This window comes from Osmerus mordax, chromosome 3 (assembly GCF_038355195.1).
Source record: "Osmerus mordax isolate fOsmMor3 chromosome 3, fOsmMor3.pri, whole genome shotgun sequence".
NCBI classification, from domain to species: domain Eukaryota; kingdom Metazoa; phylum Chordata; class Actinopteri; order Osmeriformes; family Osmeridae; genus Osmerus; species Osmerus mordax.
The window spans coordinates 9,289,549-9,311,968 of NC_090052.1; the positions used below are offsets into that span (position 1 = coordinate 9,289,549).

General features: G+C 43.7%; 1 protein-coding gene across 5 annotated transcripts in view; it reads left to right on the forward strand.

Annotated features, from left to right (window-relative positions):
* Positions 1 to 6,513, forward strand: part of pigq (phosphatidylinositol glycan anchor biosynthesis, class Q) — a 61,224-nt gene extending 54,711 nt beyond the window's left edge. For 3 of the 5 annotated variants that reach the window (XM_067232413.1, XM_067232412.1, XM_067232414.1), the window contains exons 9-14: positions 134 to 287; positions 1,814 to 1,925; positions 4,732 to 4,812; positions 5,479 to 5,593; positions 5,824 to 5,885; positions 6,209 to 6,513. In XM_067232413.1, coding sequence (XP_067088514.1) covers positions 134 to 287; positions 1,814 to 1,925; positions 4,732 to 4,812; positions 5,479 to 5,593; positions 5,824 to 5,885; positions 6,209 to 6,361 — 677 coding nt within the window. In that variant the 3' untranslated portion in view covers positions 6,362 to 6,513. The other 2 variants (XR_010876383.1, XM_067232416.1) reach the window with 2 other exon arrangements.
* The last annotated feature ends 15,907 nt before the right edge of the window (positions 6,514 to 22,420 follow it).

Sequence of the window (22,420 nt, forward strand, 5' to 3'; positions counted from 1 at the left end):
GCCTTAATGAGGACACACTTGTGTACGCACACACAGACAGACACGCACACAGATTACAGACTTCTTCTAGTGGCAAATGCACACACACATGATGTTTCCTTTTTGTACTTTTTATACTACACACACACCCCAGGCTACATCCATCTGATGTCTCCGTTCATTGAGATGATTCTGTGGTACGTGGGCCTGTCTGCCTGCCTGGGCCTGACCTTCGCCATCTCCCTGCTGTCTGACATGGTGGCGCTGCTCACCTTCCATATCTACTGCTTTTACGTCTACGGGGCAAGGTGAGAGGAGGGGGGGTGGTTGTGTCCTCAATGTGCTACCAAGTTTAATCCACTTTCTTCCTGTCTTCCTCTCACTTTATTTAGTTTCCCCGTCTCTTTATCCCACTCCCAATTCCCGTTGTGCCTGTTGCTAAAGGCAATTTGGTGTCCTACCTGTAGATGACAGTAAATAATGGAAAATACAGCAGTGTTTTTTATGAACCTATTTTCAAACAAATTTGTGTACTGTACAGATAATAGACTCCTCAGTCTCGTACTCAGACAGACAGTTTGGGATCCAATTCGTCACACATCATCCAATGTAATTTGGATGCAATTTTTGGATGAACATTTGTGGATGCATTATAAAAAATATCGATGGTCCATTATAATGTTATTGTAAAGGGCCTACTTGCTATATTCTAAAAGTACAAAAAGAAGAGTTTTTTTTTTTCTTCCCCTTCACTGAATGGATGAGATATCCTAAGTTCCCCATACTGTGATAACCCATTGGCCTTATTATCATAGTGTATTGGGGGGAAAAAACTTTGTCTTCAACCAATTTGCCAAGTTAAGAACAGCACTGGAACTCAGCAAAGTTTGATGCAAAATGTGTATTGAGCTTCAAGGTGACACAAGCTCCAACAAACGCGTGTGCAAGTTCCCGGGATCAGACAAATTATTCTCCGGACATTTCACTTATATATTTTCTCCCTTATTTCATGATAGTCTGCCATTGGTACAATACTTGTTGGTCACAGATGCATTATGCATTCTTACTCAGCTGGTCCCTCGTCATAGGGGACTCAGATTACAGGAGCTTTTTTTGCATAGAAAACTAACCATTTTTAGGCCTGCTCTGACCTTGAAGGCCAGCTGCACTAGGTTTCTGGGCATAGGGCCATTCATATGCCTCATGAGATATAGCTGGGCTTTCTTGTTTTCTCTATGAAAGAAGCATAAACACAGTCATCTCTCGCACTCAGCCCCTAATAATCCAGATCTTCACCTTTTGGGCTCAATATCTTCTACGTTTTAGTGGCAATAATAATCAGTCAACAGCTTTGCATCTGGTTTCAGTAATATAGCAGATGCTAAAAAAGGTGATTAAGAGTTTCATTTAAAATCATTTAAATCCATAATCATTACCCATCTTCATAATTACAACAGTGTGATGTTTTTCCCACAACAGTAGCAGCCATATGACTGTTATTGCGAGCCCCCGCACCCCCCTCCTCCTCCCCACACATACATACACCACCATACTTATTCTTCGGAAATACGACTTCACTCGGTTAGTGATTATTACACAAATGCTCCAGAAAGAGCCTGCCCTGTTTCAGTCAGGGTTCAGGTAATTATGAATGTATTGGTCAAAAGATAGCTATCCTCCCTCACACTTTCAGCAGAACTAATAACCCTATATGAAGGTGTTTGTGTACGTGTGAGAGACTACTCTATGAAGGTGAGTATCTCTGTGTCAAGTTGTACTGGATGATGGTGTGTATCTGTGAGGTTGTAATGAATGATGTGTATCTCTGTGTCAGGTTGTACTGTATGAAGGTCTACGGCTTGTCTTCTCTCTGGAGACTGTTCAGAGGCAAGAAGTGGAACGTGCTACGACAGAGAGTCGACTCCTGCTGCTACGACCTGGACCAGGTACGATACATAGCTCTCACAAACACTCACGCATACTTATGTGCCTATGGGGCGGTATCCGTGCCAGCGCAACTGCACATAGTGCATTCACCGCGTACCTGCTACGGGTGAAGTATGTGTACTTTGGTGAGTTTTAGCAAAAGCCATATGAACACTACACCTTAAGGCCGATTTATACTTCTCTGTTTTTTCGGAGACGGACACAGGGAACGTCCTCTCCGACGAGGAACTCCCTCTCTGTGCCCTCTCCGACCCCCTCGGAGAGCTCTACGTGCACCTCCTGATTTTCCTGACTATCCGTCCGTCCTTCATTTTACTGATGCCCCTTGGCTGTGATTGGTCCATATTAAGAACCGCTTGCGTCAGGGGCGGGGTTGCCGTGACCAACAAGACGAACAGAATCCTTTGTTGTAAGTTTACAACTCATATTTCAGATAAACAGTACATGTAAATCAGCATCTGAATTAAAATGTGACGAGAAGTAGTGTAGTTGCTAAAAATGTGCTTATTTTATTGATGAAACGGCTAATTTGTAAATTTGCTCTGACTTTTCGATAACCTAGCTAGCATCGCAGTGCAGCGCCACCTACTCTTCTGGCAGTGAATTTTTTCAGCACCCACAGCCTTCGGAGTACTATAAATTCAACCAATCCGTCCGAGTCCGTCTGTCCGTAACGGAGTCGGAGAAGTATAATTCGGCCTTTACAGTTTGATAGATAACTAGGCGTGCATATAGGCGTTAGTTGTTTCCACTTCTGTTGTTGAAGTGTGGTGGCTAGCTTTTTAGCCGAACAGGTGCGAAAGGACGAACGCAGGGGGTCTGTCCAAGTTTTCAGATGCAATGGCAAGTTTATTGATCAAGTCAGAAAGGCAACATACGTTAGGTCTCTCCGAGCACAAGATAGAGAGCCCACTTAACAATTGAATACAGACAGCATTTATAGTGCACAGAACGCCCCTGATCTACATGGCAGTTTAGCCTGCCATGGTGTGATTATCTTCTAAACCCCTAAAATGTCAGTTTGCCCTGCCCTCTGTTCTTCGTACAAGGTCTGAGCTCTCGTGGGTGCCTCTCGTTATCTCTTGTGAGCGTTTTAGTAAATATGTGATGTTCTCTCAGTTTCACTGAGAGGCAAAATGTCAAGACAACCCTATATCGTGGTGTTTTCCACTCAGCTTAACCTGAGGTGTCTTATATCCAGTTTTCGGCCTACGACAGAAGCAAATGGGATCGACTTAGGTGGGTAACGTTAGCACTAAAGCTTAGCAAACAAACTATTGTGATTCAACTCAGCTTCAGTTAGCTCTAGCTATCTTGATGAAAAATATATCTGGACAAACATGCATCTTGAATTGTAGAGTTACATGACAACACAGGTTATTTATTTGAATGAAACACAGTCAGGAACATGAAATAACGTTAGCCCCATTGCCAATAAACTAAATCATCACACATTCTACCGATGCTAGATACAGGCAGGGATCTTCTCATAGACAAACATCACAGCCCGTCGAGTGTTTGGTTCCTTAGGAAGACTCAAAGTGTCAGCATTCCCTGTAAAGCCTGGAACACTGCATTTACCACCGTAGTCCATTTTCAATATCCCGTTCTTCTTTGTAATTCTGTGGAGGTGCGCACAGCAAATTTTTGGGCGTGACAAAGGTACAGACCAGAGCCAAAAAAGGTTGTGCTACATTTGTGACGTCACAAATGTAGCTTTTTGGAAACCGATCTTTTTACAGTTGCAGTTTCAAATTGTTAGATTTAGATAGGAAAGAGGTGTCAATGGACTTTGACACCTGTTCTACTTTTTTATAAAGTAATCAAATTAATATTGAGCAGAATTAAGTTCAGCCTATTGCTTCAGCACGCCACAACGGCCCCAATTTCTCATGTGGCTCTTCGGGAAAATTAACTGCCCACCCCTGGTCTATAGGGACTGTGAGTTCGAGTCTCAGCTGAGGTGGCTTTTGCTAAACTGCATTTTGTTGTCTCAGTACTTGAATGACAATAAAGTTTAATCTAATATGATTCTTAGTAGTGCCCAATTATAATTATATTGTTGATAGCAGATTCACTGGCATAGCTATGTTGCCGAACATAATAGCAGTAGACCCGAATTAAAGATGTTAATACCCATGTAAAGAAAGAATGCGTTAGTTATCTTTCTTGGGATCAGTGATCCCTTGATGCAGCCTAAAGAGCTAACAGTCTAGGCGTGCTGGCGTTTGAAGGCGTTGATGTGCTGCGCTGACACATTCGCTACAAACTGTGCACAGCACTAACAACGTCTGTACGCACGCCTAGTTATCTATCAAACTGTAAGGTGTAGTGTTCATGTGACATAGGTGACGCGTATTTGTACATATGTCTGGGGTAGTGTTCATTAGATGCACGTGCTGTGCACACGTCTTCGCAATACGCGTGCACATAGCCAGCGTGACGTGTGCATCACGCCTGTGTGTCCATTGGGAGTCTATTTAAATTCCTGGCGTGCGTTCAGATCACGTTCAGAGTTATGATCGTGAGATCGTAAGTAGGCGCTAGTAAGGCGCTTTCATATAATTCAGTGGCAGTGTCACAGACGCCCCTCACACACATAACCACATATTAAGCACTCACACTGACCTGAATGAATAATAACAACCACCTTCACACACTCTCACATACACCACAAAATAATGCACATGCAATGCAAACCACACACTCCTGGGCCAGGTACCGGACCCTCATCATACACACATCCTGTGCTTACACTTGCTACCTGTTTTCAATCTCTCGTCCGTACGTCATCCTGTGTTTCAGCTGTTCATTGGGACACTACTCTTCACCATCCTGCTGTTCCTCCTACCCACCACCGCTCTCTACTACCTGGTCTTCACTCTGGTGAGTCTCAGCCCACATCCCAACCCGTAACTAGTAACCCCCCCCCCCGGTTACTCATCCATTAAGTACATTTACCATCTAGACTTCCCACAGCCATGCATACAATATATCATGCTAATCTCTCTAATGCGATGGCTGGAACAGCTTCTCTTTTACTTTGGAGAGGCATCTGATGTCAGATGGTAGATTTGATGAGGCTACTCGCAGCTGGCTTTCCTTGAGTCCCCACAAATAAGGCACACTGGCTTTTTACTTCAACAAAAATTATAAATTTGAAATGTTGAAATTTGTCAATTTCCCTTGGAAAGCACAAAATCCACCATCTGCATTTCTTAACAGTCGCCATAATGCTACGTGTTTGTTGCGATCACACTGACCGTGACCTAAACACCTGATTCTCCAGTTTTATATTAATTCCTTTTATCGTAGCAAAAACTTTATTGCTGTCCAGATTAATTAATTAATTGCCTCGCGGGCCAGATCAAGCTGTCTTGGGGGCCCACATACAGCCCGGAGGCCGGACATACCCCACCCCTGGTCTAGCCTAAGGCCTTACCGCACCACAGGGACCCTGGTTTGATTCCTGCATGCTCTTCCCTCTCTCAATTCCTCTTTCGATTCCTGCTCTCCCCGCTAACATGAACTCTACCCAACGCTGTCTCTCAGCTCCGCCTGGTGGTGGTGTTGTTCCAGGGCATTCTCCACCTCAGTATGGAGTTCATCAACTCATTCCCTCTCTTCGCCATTGGCCTGAAGGTAGCCAGGCCCTACCATTTAGCAGGTGAGGGAGCGAGGATGGGTGGATGGATGAGAGTGATGGGACGGACGGGTGGATGCATGGGAGTAGACCAATAGATGAAGAAATAAGAAAGATTTTATGGAACAGCAGAATTAAATGAGGAAGGAACACCTAGCAATATGTTTGGATGAAAATATAATGTTGGTGAAAGATACACACTTATCTGTGTGTGTGCGCGCAAGTGTGACCGACTCTGACACTATGTCTTGCAGCGGGGGTAAAGTTCCGGGTGCTCTGTGAGGAACCAGGCACACCACTTCATCTGATGATGGAGGTACGACTTCTCTCTTTTTATTCCTCTAATCCCCCCTCTTTTCCTCTGTCTCTTTCTCACACACACACACACACACACACAAAGACACACTGTGAACCACAGTATCCACAGTTTTTCTTTGGATGTCCCTACTCTTACATACTTGACATGCTTTCTCTCGTTTCTCTATCTCTTATCTTTTTCTGTTGCTTTTTTTTTTCCTTTATCTTACTCTCTCTGTGTCTCTCTCACTCCTTGTCCTGCTCTCCTTATTTCCCTTTTTCTTTATCTGTCACTTTCTAATCCCCGCCCATTCCATCTCTCTCTCCAACCTCCCCATCCAGATAAACCCTATCAGCTGTAGCACTGTGGTGCAGACCTACCGGATGCCCACCTACAGCTGTTACCCCAAAGACTCCTGGGGAGCACTGGTTAAGAAGCTCTTTCTAGGGGAGCTTGTCTACCCGTGGAGACACAAGGGAACCAAGACTGACTGAAGAACACTAGTGAGGAGATGAATACGATGCAGAGGGGAGAGGGTGAGGAAGTAGATGTGGGAGATAAATAAATGGACTAGAGAAGTAATACTCAGGTTAGTTGAAGACTCATGAGCAGGAGAGAGGGAGTGTAGGAGCGCCATAGAGAGCAGAGGGAGGTGTGTGGGGGGGGGGGGGGGGGGGGAGTGCGTGGACAGGGTTTCGTTTTACAAATGAACAAACGTGTGTCGATGTTACAGAAAAGGGGGACGATGATCCCTGACTAACAATCAGGTATTTGAAGCATTCACTGCACAGATGAAGTAGTCTTATTTAACCCTAGATTTCTTTTTCTTACATTTCAAAATTAGACAAAACCAGTTTAATGTTATTCCATTCCGAATGTGTAGAGAAAGGGTTTAATGTTAGAGACTTTGTCAACAAAAGTTTATTGAATAAATATTTGTGTGTTCATTTTTTTGCGTTTTCCTATGCATTTGACAGTTGTCATGACTTCCTGTTGTGTTCATCAGTAGGAATCAACCTTCCAATTGTTCCATGTGAAATGCATAGAAGATGACTATGAAATGCATAGAAGATGATCCTCGTTCTATCTCTCCTAACTTTCTAGGGGTAAGCCCTCCTGGACCATTCCCTAGGTGTTCTATATATAATACTTTCACCAACACTCCAATTGGTAGCTAGCGCTATCCCTAGGAGAACTTTATGGTTGTGATTCACCTCTGTGTTATAAACCCATAGATCATGGTACTTGGCATGGGCAGGGCAGATTGTACAGGTTTGTCCAATCAGGTGGCTGCTCACTTTGTCCTGGCCTCAGTGTGTGTCAAGTTGCCCTGGAATCCAATCATAATAATAGCTAACCTTAAGTGATAGTACACTTGTATGGTATGTATTTCCATTTTTACATCTAATTTGTCCTTTCCATTAAAATTTAGTTTTCTCCTGTGCCAAAGTGTGTTTACTTATCTTATTTTTAAAACAGGTTTTCAATCATTTCGACTTGAAACAGAGACATTATTAATTTTTTGTTGGCATTGTTGTTTGATTTCATTTGATATTGTATTGTTGAATATCAGTCTTATCAGTGTTTGTGTTCCACTACCATTTGAATAAACTATGGATTATTTACAAAACTACGTTGTTTTTCCTTATGTCCTTATAATCTGACAACATGGATCATAAAGGCTACTGTGCCGTTAGTGTTGGTATATGATATTATTATCAGTTTGCTTTTGCATTGTAAGTATCATTAACTATTGGTATACTAATATCAGTCTTTCACTATCTCATGCTCTCATGTATGTATATATTTCAGTACTCAAACCCAAAAAATACAGGGCTATGTCAAAGTACTTACAGTAGTCTAGAGTTTTCAGTAGTAGTAGAATTGTGAAGCTGAGGTATGGTTATGGTAAGAGCTGGTGAGCAAAACTGGATGATTGATGATATGGAGCAACATACTAAGACACTCATGCCCAGGTATCAATGAATAAGCCAGCAGGGATTTCGCAGTATGGCTCTAAAATAGTTTATAGACTGCCTTTATTATATGAACAAACCATTGGTTTGGGGTGGTGCAAGGACTGGGGTCTATTTCCACCTGATCCTGTTTGCTCAGCTTTTTGAAGAAGTCTGCTATCTTACCCTTTCTTTTAATGTTTGAAGTGAACCCTAAGCAAAAATAACATGTAGGCCTACACATCCAATTACCCACATTTGAGTCCAATCTCAATCTTAAGCATATCCCCATTATTATCTTCAATCAACTACCAGCCTTTAAGTTACTAGATCATGGCTTGCCCGACTCTGAAATACGTATTTCAAACAGGCATTATACACAGGGGCGTTGCGTCCCATTGGGCAAGTCGGACAGTTCGGCCACCACAACATGCTCTGGATCACTTTCAGTTACCCGGCTACGCGAAGCGTAACAATCGCAATCACGATAAGTGGTATCACGACGGCGGTTATCAACTCTCTAACAGTGCGTTTACGGTGCGTTTACACTGCAGCGATGCGAGCGACAACATGTTTTCCATTCATTTTCAATGGAGCCAGGCGAATCGCTTGCGTGGTGCATTGTGGGTAGCGACGCAACGCGATCGAGTTGAGATTTTCTCAACTTTATGCAAATGAGGAGCGATTTTCGCTAGCGATGGCCAATGGCAGTGTTTTCTTGTTTCTCGTAACGTAGCAACCATGGTAAACATTTCTAGCTTTCAGTTTTTAAGATGGAGGAGAAACTAATCGCCTGTGTGGCTGCATATCCAGTCCTGTACGATACGTCTCTGTATTTGTACAAAGACATTAATAAAAAGAATGAGGCCAGGCGCAGGTTTGCCGACGTTGTCGGTGCTCCTGGTGTTTTTTTTGTACTTTGTACTCTCGAACAAAGTTACGTTCCAGGGAGTTCCAGCTGGGCTACTACTGTAAGCCCGGGTGGAACTCCCTGGTCGTATCGACAGATTAGCAGAGACTGAGTACTATAATAAAACGTTTTTACACATGTCAACGTGTATGTCTATTAAACAGTTTTGTATTTTGTATACAAGTTGTATTTTGATCGATGTTGCGAGTATGTAAACCCAAGTCTGCACACTTGGCCATGACAACTACAACAGTGACTTGGCAAGCGATTTGCATCGCTGCAGTGCAGGGTTCTTTTATACAGGGCCCTCCCATTGTCTGCTCCAACCTGAAACAAAGAACATTGTCCCTTTGCAAGGCACACTTGGAGAAAATTGAAGGTGTCCATTTGACTACTGTGTTTCAAGGTTCATTGCTTATAATTTGTGTCTTTGTCTTGGCCTTGAAGTGGAGGCCTATAGGCTCAGGGTGAGGAAGACGTTCCTTTAACACCGCAATTTAATCAATTGAGTCATATTTGAAATGAGCACTGTAAGGACTTGTGTCTCATGTTCAGACCACCACCATTAGCAAGTCATTACAGACACTTCAATCACAGCCACACGTTCACACACTCTCTGTGTTGCAAGTGGTAAATAAAACTCAAAAGTGTACCCCCAAAATGCTCTCTGAGCAGGCAGACACAGTTTCCTGATCATCTCGGACCTCCACTTGAGAAAGTAAATGGTATATTTGATCAATATTCAGCAACCACATATGGCATACATACTGGCGTATGACTATTAGTTTCACTGTTACCTCTGTATGGCACAGTGGGACAACAGTGGGTGGTGGCAGCAACACCACTGTATATCCTGTCACTGCAAAGAACAGTAATACATTTCACTCCTACAATATTCATAAATAATTGTTGAATGAACATGGTCACATAGACCACATAGATAGTCACATACTTGAAACATACATATGCTTGGGTTTCCGAGCTGCTGCCACCAGGGTCTGAAGAAATGCCCCCTTCCACTCCTTCCATCATGGGGCGACCCTGATAGCTGGAGAGGGCCAGCTCCTCAGCAGGAGTGAAGTCCTGTGGAGGAGGGCCCCCCCAGTTTTCATGCCTTATTTTTCTTCCTGTTGGCTGCAAGCAATTTCATTGTTCTATAGGCCCTTTGTAGCTATACCAATATCCTACAAAAGGGACTGACTAAGGCAATTCAGCCTTGTACTTGTTGGCCTTAAAATATGTGCAAGTATTGCCTACTGCTACTTACCGTTTTGAATTATGGTTTTATATTTATTTTTTATTTGCTCCCACGATCGTTTGCCACTGCCAGGGTTGCAACTAAAATAATACAGCAACAAAAGGTTAACGTTATGGAATGCACACGTGTAATTATGGTCACATCTTGTGCCTGCACAAGATATCAGTAAGTCATGTAGCTTACGCATTTACAGCGTCTGCTATTTTCTGCCAGCTTGGCAGCAGCGACTTTGTTGATTTTTGTCTGTATTATATGTCTGTATTCCTGATATGTTTGTATTACAATATTTCACGCAGGAGGAGTAGACAAAGTTTGGAAGATTATTGTCGGCTCCTCCTGCGTGAAATGTGCGGCTCTTGTTTTGTCCATGTTTGCGATTGGACATAGGGTGCAAACACCGCCCCTTTATGTGAACGTGCACGTGTCTAGATTGGAAAGATCTGGGTTGAGTTAGAGAGTTGATAACCGCCGTTGTGATACCACTTATCGTGATTGCGATTGTTACGCTTCGCGTAGCCGGGTAACTGAAAGTGATCCAGAGCATGTTGATCTTGATTCGTAGTACAGGCCCCAGGTTAGCCGTTCAGCATGTGTTACCATGGCGACTTACCCCGGTAACAAGTGATCCACCGTCATAGTACAGAAAACCCTGGGTTGAACCTGAAGTTACCTCGCTAACGGCAAATCTTGATTCGTAGTACAGGCCACAGGACCGGAGATCCTGTTGTGTTTCAATCAGGGTTGATGTCGTAAACACGCACACATGTAAACACGCGCGCCAGGTCTATGCAAGGGAGCCAATGAAGAAGAGCCATGGGACATTTGCATGCCTTTGTCTTAACCAATGACTGTAAAGAGTGGGGTTGCTTAAATTGGTAGCTAGCGCAACATGCTAGCAGACAAACTTTGTAGCACAATGGCGTGTGATGTTTTTGTCTCCTTGTGGGCCGGCCGCAAGCAATAAAGCTTTCTTAAACTTGTTGAATGAAAGAATGAAAAACAGAAAAAAGTTTGAAGTTAGAAAAATGAGCAAATATAGTGATGAAGAGTATATTGCATAACAGTTATCAATATCATAGCAGACAAAAGTATGTCAGCAGTATGAAGGTGAAAAAAAGTGTTGCTTTGAAACCAAAATGGTGAGACGGTTTTAAAAGTATATCTGTCATTGTTATGCATTGCAATATTTTCTCACAGTTGAAAAAGGAGAAAAAAGAGTGATGAAAAGGGTATCTTATTTAATTTCATAAATGTTAAAGCGTTATGTTAGAGCTCAATGCTCTTAAGACAGTCACCCCCATCACCCTGTGTGACTCCCCAGTCAACACTGGAGTCCTTGTGCTTCCTGGGCACTATCCTCTCCCAGGACCTCAAGTGGGAACTGAACATCAGCTCCCTCACCAAGAAAGCACAACAGAGGATGTACTTCCTACGGCAGCTGAAGAAATTAAACCTGCCAAAGACAATGATGGTGCACTTCTACACAGCCATCATTGAGTCCATCCTCACCTCTATCACCATCTGGTACAATTTTGCCACTGCCAAGGACAAGAGCAGACTGCAGCGTATCATCCACGCTGCTGAGAAGGTGATCGGCTGCAATCTGCCTACCCTCCAGGGCCTGCACACCTCGAGGACTCTGAGGCGAGCAAGGAAGATTGTGGCCGACTCCTCCCAGCCTGGACACACTGTTTCAGCCACTCCCCTCCGGCAGAAGGCTGCGGTCCATCGGGATCAAAACCTCACGCCACACAAACAGTTTTTTCCCATCCGCTGCTGGCCTCTTCAACAAGGCCAAGGACCCACACTGACTTTACCACTTATTCACATTTAGTCATTTAGCAGACGCTCTAATCCAGAGCGACTTACAGTAAGTACAAGGACATTCTCCCAGAGGAAAGTAGGGTGAAGTGCCTTACCCAACGACACAACTTAATTTGGCACGAAGGGGAATCGAGCGAACAACCTACTGATTAATAGCCCGACTCCCTAACCGCTCAGCCATCTGACCCCCCCTTATCACTTTATCTGCACAAGACACCTTGCCATATTGCAGTATTTACATTTAGTCATTTAGCAGATGCTCTTATCCAGAGAGACTTACAGTAAGTACAGGGACATTCCCCCCAAGGCAAGTAGGGTGAAGTGCCTTGCCCAAGGACACAACGTCATTTGCATAGCCAGGAATCAAACCGGCAACCTTCTGATTACTCGCCTGAATCCCTAACCGCTCAGCCACCTGACTTCCCATATATGTTTGTTATGTATGTTGCCCTATTTGTACTATAGCCATTTTATATATTTTTTTCATTCTAAATCTTTTTACATTTTTAGCCCCTTAGTATTAGTTAGTCTTGTACACTTCTTATTTAACATTCTTATGTTTAATGTGTGCACCTTCCTGCCACAGTAAATTCCTTGTCTGTGTGATGTTTCTTGGCAAATTAAACCCATTCTGAAAAGTATTAATAATTGAAAGATGTAGAAACAGAAAAAAAGTTTGAACAGTGCAACAGTGAGGAGCGTTGGCCAATCGGATTGGTTCCTTGTAACGTAGCAACCGTTGGTCATTGTCATTGTCAACATTTAACCCTAACATATAACCCTAACCCGGCTACCGATAGCTGGGACGGGCGGCCCTACCGTAACTACGTGTCAGGGAGGATGGATGGGAGCAGGGCCGGAGTGATGGCATCACTAGACAAGGTTTTACCAATTGAAAAACGTCTGTTTATTTTACATCAAGCTCAAAAAACTTTTTTGCGGTCAAATAATGGCCAAAACACTACACTTACACCAAAACACTACACGCACGCTCGCATTAAGTGTAGAAGTCCCTATCTTGCATCACATCAAACCCATACGTCCTAGGTTGGGGCAAAGCTCCTAATGTTTACAACGTCTGGCTCCGTGCCTGATTAACACTCGGATCGTTGAGCAACTCTCAAAAATTGTATCAATATAAAAAATAATACGATCCCTTTCTGTATCATGATACCCCCAGAAACGTTCACTGCACCCCCCAGTCAAAGCAGGCTGCATCCGACCCTGTTTGCTATACAAAAAAAAGGGCCGGTCTTGGGCCTGAAACTCCCGGGCTGAAAAGTGGCCCCACTCCGGCCCTGAACAACTCCCTGTGCTTTTCAACTTCGACAATTCATTTGATGCTGATTTTAGAAATCGACTTGGGGGTTCTCTCTCGGTAGGCTATGTCTGCGTGTGTGTTGTGTGCAACGCGTGACAACTCGTTCTCTCAAACAAACAAAACAACTACGGGCATGCTAGCTCAATGGATCAATCCGTTTATTTTCATTCGTTTTCATCAGGGTAAACTCATGTAAAGGACGTTTGTTACCAACATTGTGTAATTATAAAGTCTACAACTTTACAAATGTTCACCGTAGTCTACAAGTACTACGAGTAAAATCTTAATAACATGTTTTTTTATTCAAATATATCAACTAATATGGTGTATTTCATATCCTGCAGCCGATTTCGCAAGCGTCTCGCGCAAAAATTCGACCAGCTGCCGAAACGCTCGCAGGCGATCGCAGGCTTCGCAGCCAGTGTGGTCGGTCCCATTTGATAACATGGGCGCCGAGAGAGAAAAGAAGGCGCTTCCAGGCGCATCGCAGCCGATCGCAGGCAGTGTGTCCCAGGCGTAACAGTGCGTGTCCACTGCAGCGATGCGAATCGCTTGCCATCGCTCGCCTTCCCACAGTTCACCACGCTCGGGGGCGTTTCAAACAGATTCATGTCAAATGTAGTTCTCTAAAGTCACTGTTGTAGTTGTCATGGCCAAGTGTGCAGACTTGGGTTTACGTACTCGCAACATCGATCAAAATACAACTTGTATACAAAATACAAAACTGTTTAATAGACATAAACGTTGACATGTGTAAAAAACGTTTTATTATATTACTCAAAGTCTGCTAATCTGATACAATAGGGAGTTCCAGCCGGGCTAGCTAGCTAGTTACCACAGAACGAAGTTACGTAATGTGACTAGACTGAATTTTTGACCGTTTTTTATTAACATCTCTGTACGAATACAGCTATGTATTGTACAGGACTGGGTAAGCAGCCACACAAACAATTAGTTTCTCCTCCACCTAGAAAGCTAGAAATGTTCACCATGGTTGCTACGTTACGAGAAACAAGAAAACACTCCGATTGGCCATCGCTAGCGAAAATCGCTCCTCATTTGCATAAAGTTGAGAAAATCTCAACTCGGTCACGTCGCGTCGCTACCCACAATACACCACGCAAGCGATTCGCCTGGCTCCATTGAAAATGAATGGAAAACATGTTGTCGCTCGCATCGCGTTGCTGCAGTGGAAATGCTGCTGCAAAAAAAGCTGAACTATTGTGGGTAGTAAATAAAATCATGCTACATCTACCAGCGGATCATTTCTTGCAAGTGTGTCCACGTGGTATTTTTACAGACTGTATTAATACGGTAGACGTGAATAATGCATGCATGTCCATCTTTAGCCGAAGCGAAGCTGGAGAGAGCTGGGAGATTTCCTACAGTAAACTAGATACTGCTTTAAATTGAAAACGGAGACGATCTTTTGATTAAAGACAAGTTCCTTAACCTCTGTTGTCAATGTCACCAATAAAAAGTAAATACACTTCAGTTACGAAGCATTTGTTTGTAGATAACGAACGATAGTTATTGCAGGAAGAACGTAGCTAGCAATGTTACCTGGGGGGTGTTCCATCCATAGATATATATATAAAGACTAGATGTCTTACGGCGGAGTCTAGAACGTCCGCACATGGCGGCCATCTTGCTACAGTCAACTCGCTCACCCATAACATTGTGTTGATGCTGCATGTACTTCCATCCTATTTAAATATTATTCATAAGTATGCAGTGGCATAACGACATCTCTGACGTTGATAACAAACCAAACCGTTTAAAAATCGGTAGAAAATTGAGCAAGTTATGGTCATTTAAAAAGTACATGTAGCATCAACACAATGTTATGGGTGAGTGAGAAAATGTAACACCCAGCAGTGTGTATTTGTTTTGCTTCCCCTTTCGAATTCAAAATTCAAATTACTAGAAAAATAAAAATATCCTGAGAAAAGTGGATTTTGAGGGGTATTGACCTTATTCCGCCCCGCCCACTTTTTTCATCTTTTCGCACTTCCGTTGTATTGGCACTTCCTGTTTACCGGGGATATCATTCAATTCAATGGAGAACTGCCGAGAAGTCCCGCTGCTAAAATTTTAAATAGTTAGGTCGATTTGTGCCAGATGTGTTATGTTCGTGTGCTACAACAAGTCAGCAATAGACCCTTTCATTGGATGGCTTGAAAACGACTTTTAAGTGTTTATATAATTCGTTTGCCAGTCAGATCGCTGCCCTGCGCTCTGCTGTGCTGCGATAAGTTACATTAGCCACAAACATAAGATGTTCTAACGATTTCACTGCAGGGCATATGCATTTGCTATACTTTGTTTGAAAGCTTAGGTCCTCTAGAATTCAGTCGTTTGATGAATTTTACAGTCAGTACATGTATTTGAGATTCCCCCGCAAAACCGACCAGCTAACATTGTTAGCAGTAGAACGTTAGCTTCTTGTTTATCTACTTGAGGCTCTAGTTTTTACATCAGGTCTCTGCTATTAGCCATGAACTGCAAATGTATGAGTGACAAATTACACAAATTATGCTGTAATAATAAATAGTAACAACTTTTTCATCGAGGGTCTTTGGTACAAGCTTTATGCAATGTGTCAAAACTTACATGATATAGGGTGTGCACTTAGGGTTGCCACCTCCAATGTGGTCAAATAATGGACACCTTGGCAGTGGGGAAATATTTAAGCGGGGTTGTCCCCCAGAAGATTGTGGGTGTGGTTTTTATGCATCAACTTAAATTCCTCTGCCACTCTAAACATAAAATTAATGCAGAGCTGCATCTATTATATTTAAGATGCCCTAAATGGAAAATGTTTTTCTTACATTTATGTGCCTTAAAATGTTTGATCTTGACTACATTTAGCAGACGCTCTTATCCAGAGCGACTTACAGTAAGTACAGGGACATTCCCCCCGAGTAAGTAGGGTGAAGTGCTTTGCCTAAGGCCACAAGTACAATTTGCACGGCCTGGAATCGAACCAACGACCTTCTGATTAATAGCCCAACGCCCTAACCGCTCAGCCATCTGACCCCCAGTTTAGTTATGACTAAACATAACTAAACTGGCATCTGTGCAGTTTGAAGAGTTTTCTTTCACAATCCTATACTGAATCCTATACTGGAAGTCTACTGTTGAACAAAATATGAATCACAGTAAAGTATTTTTTTGATTTTTTGTGGGGGCTTTAAGGATTAAAACATCAGATCCTGGACATGTGCAGTATGTTTGGTCTGTCAAAATTAACTATTTAGTTTGGAAGAAGCAAGAAACCATTGATAAACTCAGAAATAGCAAATGACCTGGTAGACCACCAAAGACCACTATGATGGATATTTAATTTATTTGTGAAATTAAATTAACAACACAATTAGTTGTGAAGATAAATGCATTAAGTTCAGAATATGTTTTGCTGTCAAGCCGATCAGAACAACTGTTAAAAGAGCAGAGCTCCTTTAAGAGATCGAGGCAGGAACTTGATTATTAGAATGCTAAGTCATTACAATCATCATCGACAGTGCTACACGTGGGACTTCTTATTTTGGTTTACCGTATTCAAATGTGTCCGTTTAGTTTGCATGCATCCAATCAGTAAGTTAAATGTTATGTATTAAGTGTTCTTAGTAGCTATATGCCACATTGAGTTTTAAAAATACTGTGTTGCACACTGTTGGAATTAATGGTTAGCTAGTTATCTAATTCATCATACTGGGTTTGTAACTGCACTGGACGTTTACGGTCGCGTTAAATATGGCTTGATATAATAATGCCAAGTTGTAATCGTGCAAGTATGTTTCGTTTTTTGTACAGAAACACAACAATTTTGTACATTACATATCAGTATATAAGTATTGTAGCGTGCGGGGGAAACAGACAGAACTCAGGACAAAAGAGGCAGGGATCACATTGTCAGTTTGATAGCTCAAGATCCCAGATATATTTCCTCGTGCGGACACGACAGCTACCCCGGGGTTGAGATGTCCGCCAAAACAAATAACCAGGTTGGTGAGACCCGTTCAGAACCAAACCCAACTGTCTGCCTACTCGTCAGGTTCAAAAGCCCGCATAGTTTAACCCTCCCCTCCCTTTCCTATCCCTTGGTCCCGCCCCTTTCAATCTTTCCACCTATTCCCAAACCAGGCTAGACATCTCCCCCAATTAACCAATAACACTCGAACTTGTGTAAATCATTCCCGTTCTTCCCCCAGCATTACTGTATCCACCGAGCACCGGTTCCGTGCGTCACTCAACTTGCTGTTCATCTTGGAGAATATTCTTTACACAAACCCTGTGGAGGCTGGTATGCTCAGAACATATGAGACTATGTTGAGCATATTTAGGAGATCAGCTGCTTGAAATCCAGCCATCCACTTGCCTACCAAACATTTATTGTTCCATTGATCCCCCTCAAGGAACTTCTCCACAACAATGTTCAGTGTGGTGCACTCATCGTAGAGGTCGTCCATGTTCACTCTGGCCATGAGGTGAAGCTTCTCACAGATCTTCTCCAGGTCATTAAAGGTGAGCTTGCCATGGAGAGAGAGGGGTAGAAGACAGTGAAGCCAATTTCTGTCAGAGAAGTCGAACCATTTTCTCGATGTAGCTGAGGGCAGTGTTGATGAATGCAGTGAACTCTTCCCTTGCCTGCATCAACTGGAGAGAGACGTTGCAGCTTTGTTTTTGTGAGGTAACCGTAGAACTGGTCAACCCGCCTCTGCCTTAATTTGGCATTGAATGAATGCATGATTGGATACAGCTTTACACATGTAGTAGCACTGGTCTCAAGCTTTATGACAACCTCTTCAAAGAGAGAGAGAATGTTGTTGCAGAAGAGGAGATATACCTCCACAACATCGCCAACATTCTCTTGTCCGGACTCAGTGGTGAGCTTCAACAAAGTCCTGATTGTTTGGGGCCACTCATCTCCAAGGCTTATGAAGAAGGACTTCAATGCCGACCAGCTTTGCAGGAGTCGTGAGATGGCAGGGTTGAGGGACAGCCATCTGGTAGTGACATGTCGCAGGACTTCACAGAACTCACAAAACTCCTTTAAAGCCTCTCTTTTTTTTTGCAGATATGGAGAAGAAGCTGTAAACTTTAATAACCACATTTTCTACATCTACACTTAGGTTGTCAAGAGCATGCTTGAGCGTATTGTGGACAATGTGTGCATGGCAGTTACCCTGAAGTAAGTGGTTATTTTGTTGTTTCAACATTGTATAGACAGAGTTGTGGACCCCAAAGTTCACATTTGCGTTGTCTGCGTTGAAAGCAGAAACTTGCTCTATTTTCAAGCCAACAGCTTCCAACGAGTCCAGCAGACACCCCACGATCCCCACTGCTGATTCATCTGGATTTTCGACAAAGTCGATCATCTTATTCACCACACCACATTCTGGTGTGAAGAATTGGACTGCCACTGGGAACATCTTTCTGTTGCCTTTGTTGGAGGCATCTGTCTGGATGGAGAAAGGTAGAGGTGTTTCATCCTTCTTCAACATCCTGACTACGTCTTCCACTGCCTTTGGTGCCAGCACATCTAATCTATTTACTAATGACTCTGCCTTGGTTTTCCCACAGGAGATTTTTTTCGCAACCTTTGAGTCTGGCAAAATCTTTGAGGTGAGATTCTGTGCACAATCACTACTATTGTAGCTCAGGTTGTGCTTTACAGTGTGGTAAACCTGAGTCAGCTCTGCAGCTGTTACATGGGAGGAAGGAAGTATGAAAGAAACAATTAAATATAAAATATATATTTTTAAATAATTGTTGGTACTTATATATGATCATATTTAGGCACATTAGGCATATTTAGGCACATCATATTTAAAATCCTCAAAGTTGACAGTATTAAAAAGTGAATGTACAAAAAAATGTATGCTCATAATATTCTGAGATGTATGGCTATTGTTGTAACAATATAGGCTTTATTCTAAGACTTAAGTATACAGCCAGTTTTAATAAATAGCTAATAATAACTGTTTGTGACTCCTCTCTCGTTTGACAGGCGGACATGGGCCGAAGGTAGGGTTATTAGCCGACATTTGTAAAAGCCCTGCGTTTTGTCTACGTAACCATGGTAACAATGACGTTGCTTGACTGACTGCCTGTCATTCTGATATTCAAGAGTTTCACGAGACAGACGTATCAGAATGACAGGCAGTCACTCAATGTCATTGTTACCATGTCTCGTGAAACTCTTGATTTTATTATATTATTTCTCATGTAGGAGTATGTGAAAACGTAACGTAAGCATTAGAGTAGGTTTAGCACGAAAATACGGAACATATTGCGTCCCGTATTGACGGTAAATTTTATTGTTCAATACGGGACGGGTGACAACCCTATGTGCACTAGTAATCTTCCCTCCTATAGTACCGTTATAAAGCGGAACGTATCTAAACCGGAAATGAGAATACGCGGATGGCCGCGCCCATTGTGACTTCCGGAATAAGGTGACTAGCTCCATAGATCATCATTCATTCTGCACTCGACCGTTAGCGCCCTCATATGGAACTAGAGTGGAACTGCAACCAGTTCAGAACCCGGAGGTTTCCCGAGAGTGGCAGTTCTCTCTATATTAGACATTCTCTGCTATTAATATATAAGTCTTTGGCTAAAAGTCAAGTTAAACTAAAATGTGTTGCAAATAATTTCAAACAGGCGGAAACAGAATCTCAAAAGACAGTTCCGTCGAGTAAATTCCTGCGCGCAAAGCACTTTAGTCCGTGTTCGGAAACGTAAATTCAGACTTTTTGAAGTGCAGACATGAATGACTAGGTGTGTTCGACATGGACTGCAACTGCATGAAACGACCGGCGAGAGTAGCCGCTTGCAGTCGGGGAAGAGTTGAAAACGGCTCTGTAAAGTCGGACATTCCAGCTTCTCGTGGTTTGCTGCGTTGACGTCATTCATGGCCGATCAAGCGCTGTTTGCTTACTTTACTTTATTTATAATTAAACTTAGTCTTTCCGTTAGTGAAGAGGCGGACTAAAACCCTTTCTTCAACACATTTTTTATTCAATTAAACTGTTTGGTTCGGATTTGAGCGTTGGCGAGACTGAAGGTGTCAGAATAATTACAAAACACGAGTCAAAGTTGTCGTGTGTGAGTCTGGCCAATCATGAAATAGCTGTGTTGTCATTAGAACCCTTGCAGTTGTTCTTGAGAAAATGCGCTCGGCTACACAGCCGGCAGTTCTCGAATCGATCTCACGGTACTTTGATGGCTACGTCACAGTGACCTTGCCTCGGCGCCGTCCCAAGTCGGACAAAAAGTCTAACCAGAATTCACTGTTTCAAGTCATCCGCCTGCAGCCGGCTGCAGCGCTGCATGAAGTCAGTCCATGTCGAACGCACCTATTTACATGTTTACTTCATCTCCCAAAAATATATTAATTTAAATAAACAGTTAAGAAATAGGGGTTCTGGAGGGTGCATGGGAGTTCGCCCAACCAGTCTACACATGTTTTGTGGATTTGGAAAAGGCGTTCGACCGTGTCCCTCGGGGGCTCATGTGGGGGGTGCTCCGGGAGTACGGGGTACCGGACTCCCTGATCGGGGCTGTTCGGTCCCTGTACGACCGGTGCCAGAGTTTGGTCCACATTGCCGGTAGTAAGTCGAACTTGTTCCCGGTGAGGGTTGGACTCCGCCAGGGCTGCCCTTTGTCACCGATTCTGTTCATAACTTATATGGACAGAATTTCTAGGCGCAGCCAGGGCGTTGAGGGGGTCCGGTTTGGGGACCTCAGGATCGGGTCGTTGCTTTTTGCGGATGATGTGGTCCTGTTGGCTTCATCGGGCCGTGACCTCCAGCTCTCACTGGAGCGGTTCGCAACCGAATGCGAAGCGGCTGGGATGGGAATCAGCACCTCCAAACCTGAGGCCATGGTTATCGACCGGAAAAAGGTGGAGTGCAATCTCCGGGTCGGGGAGGAGATCTTGTCCCAAGCGGAGGAGTTCAAGTATCTCGGGGTCTTGTTCACGAGTGAGGGAAGGATGGAGCGCGAGATCGACAGGCGGATCGGTGCGGCGTCCGCAGTGATGCGGGCTCTGCATCGGTCCGTTGTGGTGAAGAAGGAGCTGAGTCGAAAGGCGAAGCTCTCTATTTACCAGTCGATCTACGTTCCTACCCTCACCTATGGTCACGAACTGTGGGTAGTGACCGAAAGAACGAGATCGCGAATACAAGCGGCCGAAATGAGTTTTCTCCGCAGGGTGTCCGGGCTCTCCCTTAGAGATAGGGTGAGAAGCTCGGTCATCCGGGAGGGGCTCAGAGTAGAACCGCTGCTCCTCCGCGTCGAAAGGGGCCAGTTGAGGTGGCTCGGGCATCTGATAAGGATGCCTCCTGGACGCCTCCCTGGTGAGGTGTTCTGGGCACGTCCCACTGGGAAGAGGCCCCGGGAAAGACCCAGGACACGCTGGAGGGACTATGTCTCTCGGCTGGCCTGGGAACGCCTCGGGGTCCCCCAGGAAGAGCTGGTGGAAGTGGCCGGGAGAGGAAAGTCTGGGCCTCCCTGCTTAGGTTGCTGCCCCCGCGACCCGACCCCCGGACAAGCGGAAGATGATGGATGGATGGATGGAATTTAAACCAATTAAATAACCGTTTTCTGATTTTTGGGGGGAGGCGTTTAATCGAGGGTGCCATTTATTACACAATGTTCATTTTTGGTGCAGCGTTTATTCCAGGGCAACGTATAATCAAATAAAAACTGTAGTTTTCTTCCCAGCATTGCAAACACTAACAGGCAAAAGCAGTGGTGCCCAGATACGTTTCATAGACTGGCGAAAAAGTACAAAGGTACAACATCCTCCCACTACCATTATCTCAAATTCACTCTCCTGAGTTTCCTCTATGTATATCCGTAACTGCTATAGTATGGGCCTACATGAAAGTTTCAAAGAAAAAGTGTAATAATGCAGAATACAGGAAATGGGAAAAGTGTGCTGGTTTGGAAAGTCCCCACAAACTGCAGAATGGCCAGAAAATATTAGATTTTACATTAGATTGTATCAAGGCCCAATTGCAAAAGAGGTCCAAATGATATTTACAATTGTAGTAGGCCATTAATATGTTTAGGGGTGTAATTTAGGGAGTCAGGTGGCTGAGCGGTGAGGGAGTCGGACTAGTAATCCGAAGGTTGCCAGTTCGATTCCCGGTCATGCCAACTGACGTTGTGTCCTTGGGCAAGGCACTTCACCCTACTTGCCTCGGGGGAATGTCCCTGTACTTACTGTAAGTCGCTCTGGATAAGAGCGTCTGCTAAATGACTAAATGTAAA